The sequence below is a fragment of the Sinocyclocheilus rhinocerous genome, unplaced genomic scaffold (assembly GCF_001515625.1).
Source record: "Sinocyclocheilus rhinocerous isolate Xijiao unplaced genomic scaffold, SAMN03320098_v1.1 scaffold11156, whole genome shotgun sequence".
Classification (NCBI taxonomy): Eukaryota; Metazoa; Chordata; class Actinopteri; order Cypriniformes; family Cyprinidae; genus Sinocyclocheilus; species Sinocyclocheilus rhinocerous.
Genome location: NW_015637197.1, coordinates 1 through 2,013, shown reverse-complemented (window position 1 = coordinate 2,013; position 2,013 = coordinate 1). Strand labels below are relative to the sequence as shown.

Here is a 2,013-nt window from a genome sequence, read left to right as displayed (position 1 = left end):
CACACACACACACACTCACACACACACACACACACTCACACACACACACACTCACACGTGTCGGTTACTCTACCAGTTTCTGCCGGTCCTCCACGCTCTGCAGGTACTGCTGCTGTCCCTGTCTGGACTCGTCCTTCTTCTTCAGGTACGGCTCGATGGACTTGTACTGAGCGTAGAAGTTGCTCATGTCCTGCAGGAGACGGACAGCGTTCACACTAGCGCTGGGCGATAAATCCATAACGATGTATAATTGTTCCAGATAAAACGATAACAAGAGTTTGATATAATGGCTACGTGCCAAAAGCGGAAGGAAACAGCGCGACTCGATTGAAGCTAGGGGTGAGCAATATTGATAAAAATGATATTATAACGATAACGATAATTAGACGATATTCTGCTGAGTGTGTTATTGTGCTGTTATCTTAAGAACTACCATGAACAGTTACCATGAATATACTTCATATTCTGTGTGATGGTTATAGAAATTCATCTTTTCCAATAGGTTTAAATAGATTTTTACCTTTTAATGGGCATTTTTACCTTTATAAAGCCATTTTTGTGAAAGTTTGCATGATCTTTTGAGTCAAATTGTTACATTTAATCAGTGAATTAGAATAATAAGACATTTGGGCTGTTACCAAGCAAATTAAATCCGTTTCAACAAAATTCATCTTTGCAGAAGTTGCATCTGAAGTACACACTGTTTAATGCAGCTCTTTAAATGTGAAATTAAAACCGCCAGCAGGTGGCAGCAAGTCACTGTTAATAAGCGATTCATTGTGATTGAACCGAATCATTTAAACAGTTGATTCATGATTTGAAAGGTTTTTGCCAAATACTCGATAATGTCAAATCGCACATCGTTAAAACAACAATTACGATATTATCGCAGACTGTATATATCGCTCACCCTTAACAATACTTATCACAATATAATATATTATAATAAGGAGAGTTCGATAAATGTTCGATATAATGTTTACACGCAAAAAGCGGAAGGAAACAGCGCGACTCACTTGAAACACACGGAGCGTTTATCCGCTCGGCTCAAAGAAATAAAAATTAAAATTTGACATTTATCATGATAATTATCGATATCGTCTGAAATGAAAAATTATCGTGATAATTTTTTCGTCCATTTCACCAAAAAAACTCAAAAGAAATAAACTCGAAAGAAATAAAAATGTGACATTTATCGTGATAAATTTTGCAAAAAAAAAAACCTCAAAAGCATTAAAATTATCGATATGGACTGATTAATTATCGACATCGTCTGATATGAAAAGTATCGTGATAATTATCGTGATATTGTTTGGTCCATTTTGCAAAAAAAAAAAACTCAAAAGCATTAAAATTATCGATATGGACTGATATGAATAAATTATTGTGATAATTATCGTGATAATTTTTTCGTCCATTTCACCAAAAAAACTCAAAAGAAATAAACTCGAAAGAAATAAAAATGACATTTATCGTGATAATTATCGATATTGACTGATATGGAAAAAATTATCGTGAAAATTATCGTGAGAATTTTTTTGTCCATATCACCAAAAAAACCTCAAAAGAAATAAACGCGAAAGAAATAAAAAAATTGGACATTTATCGTGATAATTATCTATATAGACTGATATGGGAAAAATTATCGTGATAATTTTTTTTGTCCATATCGCCAAAAAACTCGAAAGAAATAATTATCGTTATCGTTAAAAATGTGACATTTATCGTGATAATTATCAATATGGACTGATATTAATAAATTATCGTGATAATTTTTTTTGTCCATATCACCAAAAAAACTCAAAAGAAATAAACTCGAAAGAAATAAAAAATTGGACATTTATCGTGATAATTATCGATATCGACTGATATGGAAAAAATTATGGTGATAATTATGGTGATAATTTTTTGTCCATATGGCCCAGCCCTGCGGCTTGGATACTCACCGGCACCAGGTCTTTGACCACGTACATGTGCGGCAGCGGGTAGATCTTCGACACCTTGCTGGTGTTA

At 33.7% G+C, this 2,013-nt stretch overlaps 1 protein-coding gene across 1 annotated transcript in view; it reads right to left on the bottom strand.

The window, feature by feature from the left end:
- Positions 1-2,009, bottom strand: part of LOC107748845 (succinate dehydrogenase [ubiquinone] iron-sulfur subunit, mitochondrial) — a gene marked incomplete at its 5' end in the record, with an annotated part of 6,350 nt that extends 4,341 nt beyond the window's left edge. Inside the window, 2 exons of the mRNA XM_016563831.1 lie at positions 74-190; positions 1,947-2,009. Of these exons, the coding sequence (XP_016419317.1) occupies positions 74-190; positions 1,947-2,009 (180 nt within the window). The remainder of the gene's footprint in view (positions 1-73; positions 191-1,946) is intronic.
- Positions 2,010-2,013: the final 4 nt, after the last annotated feature.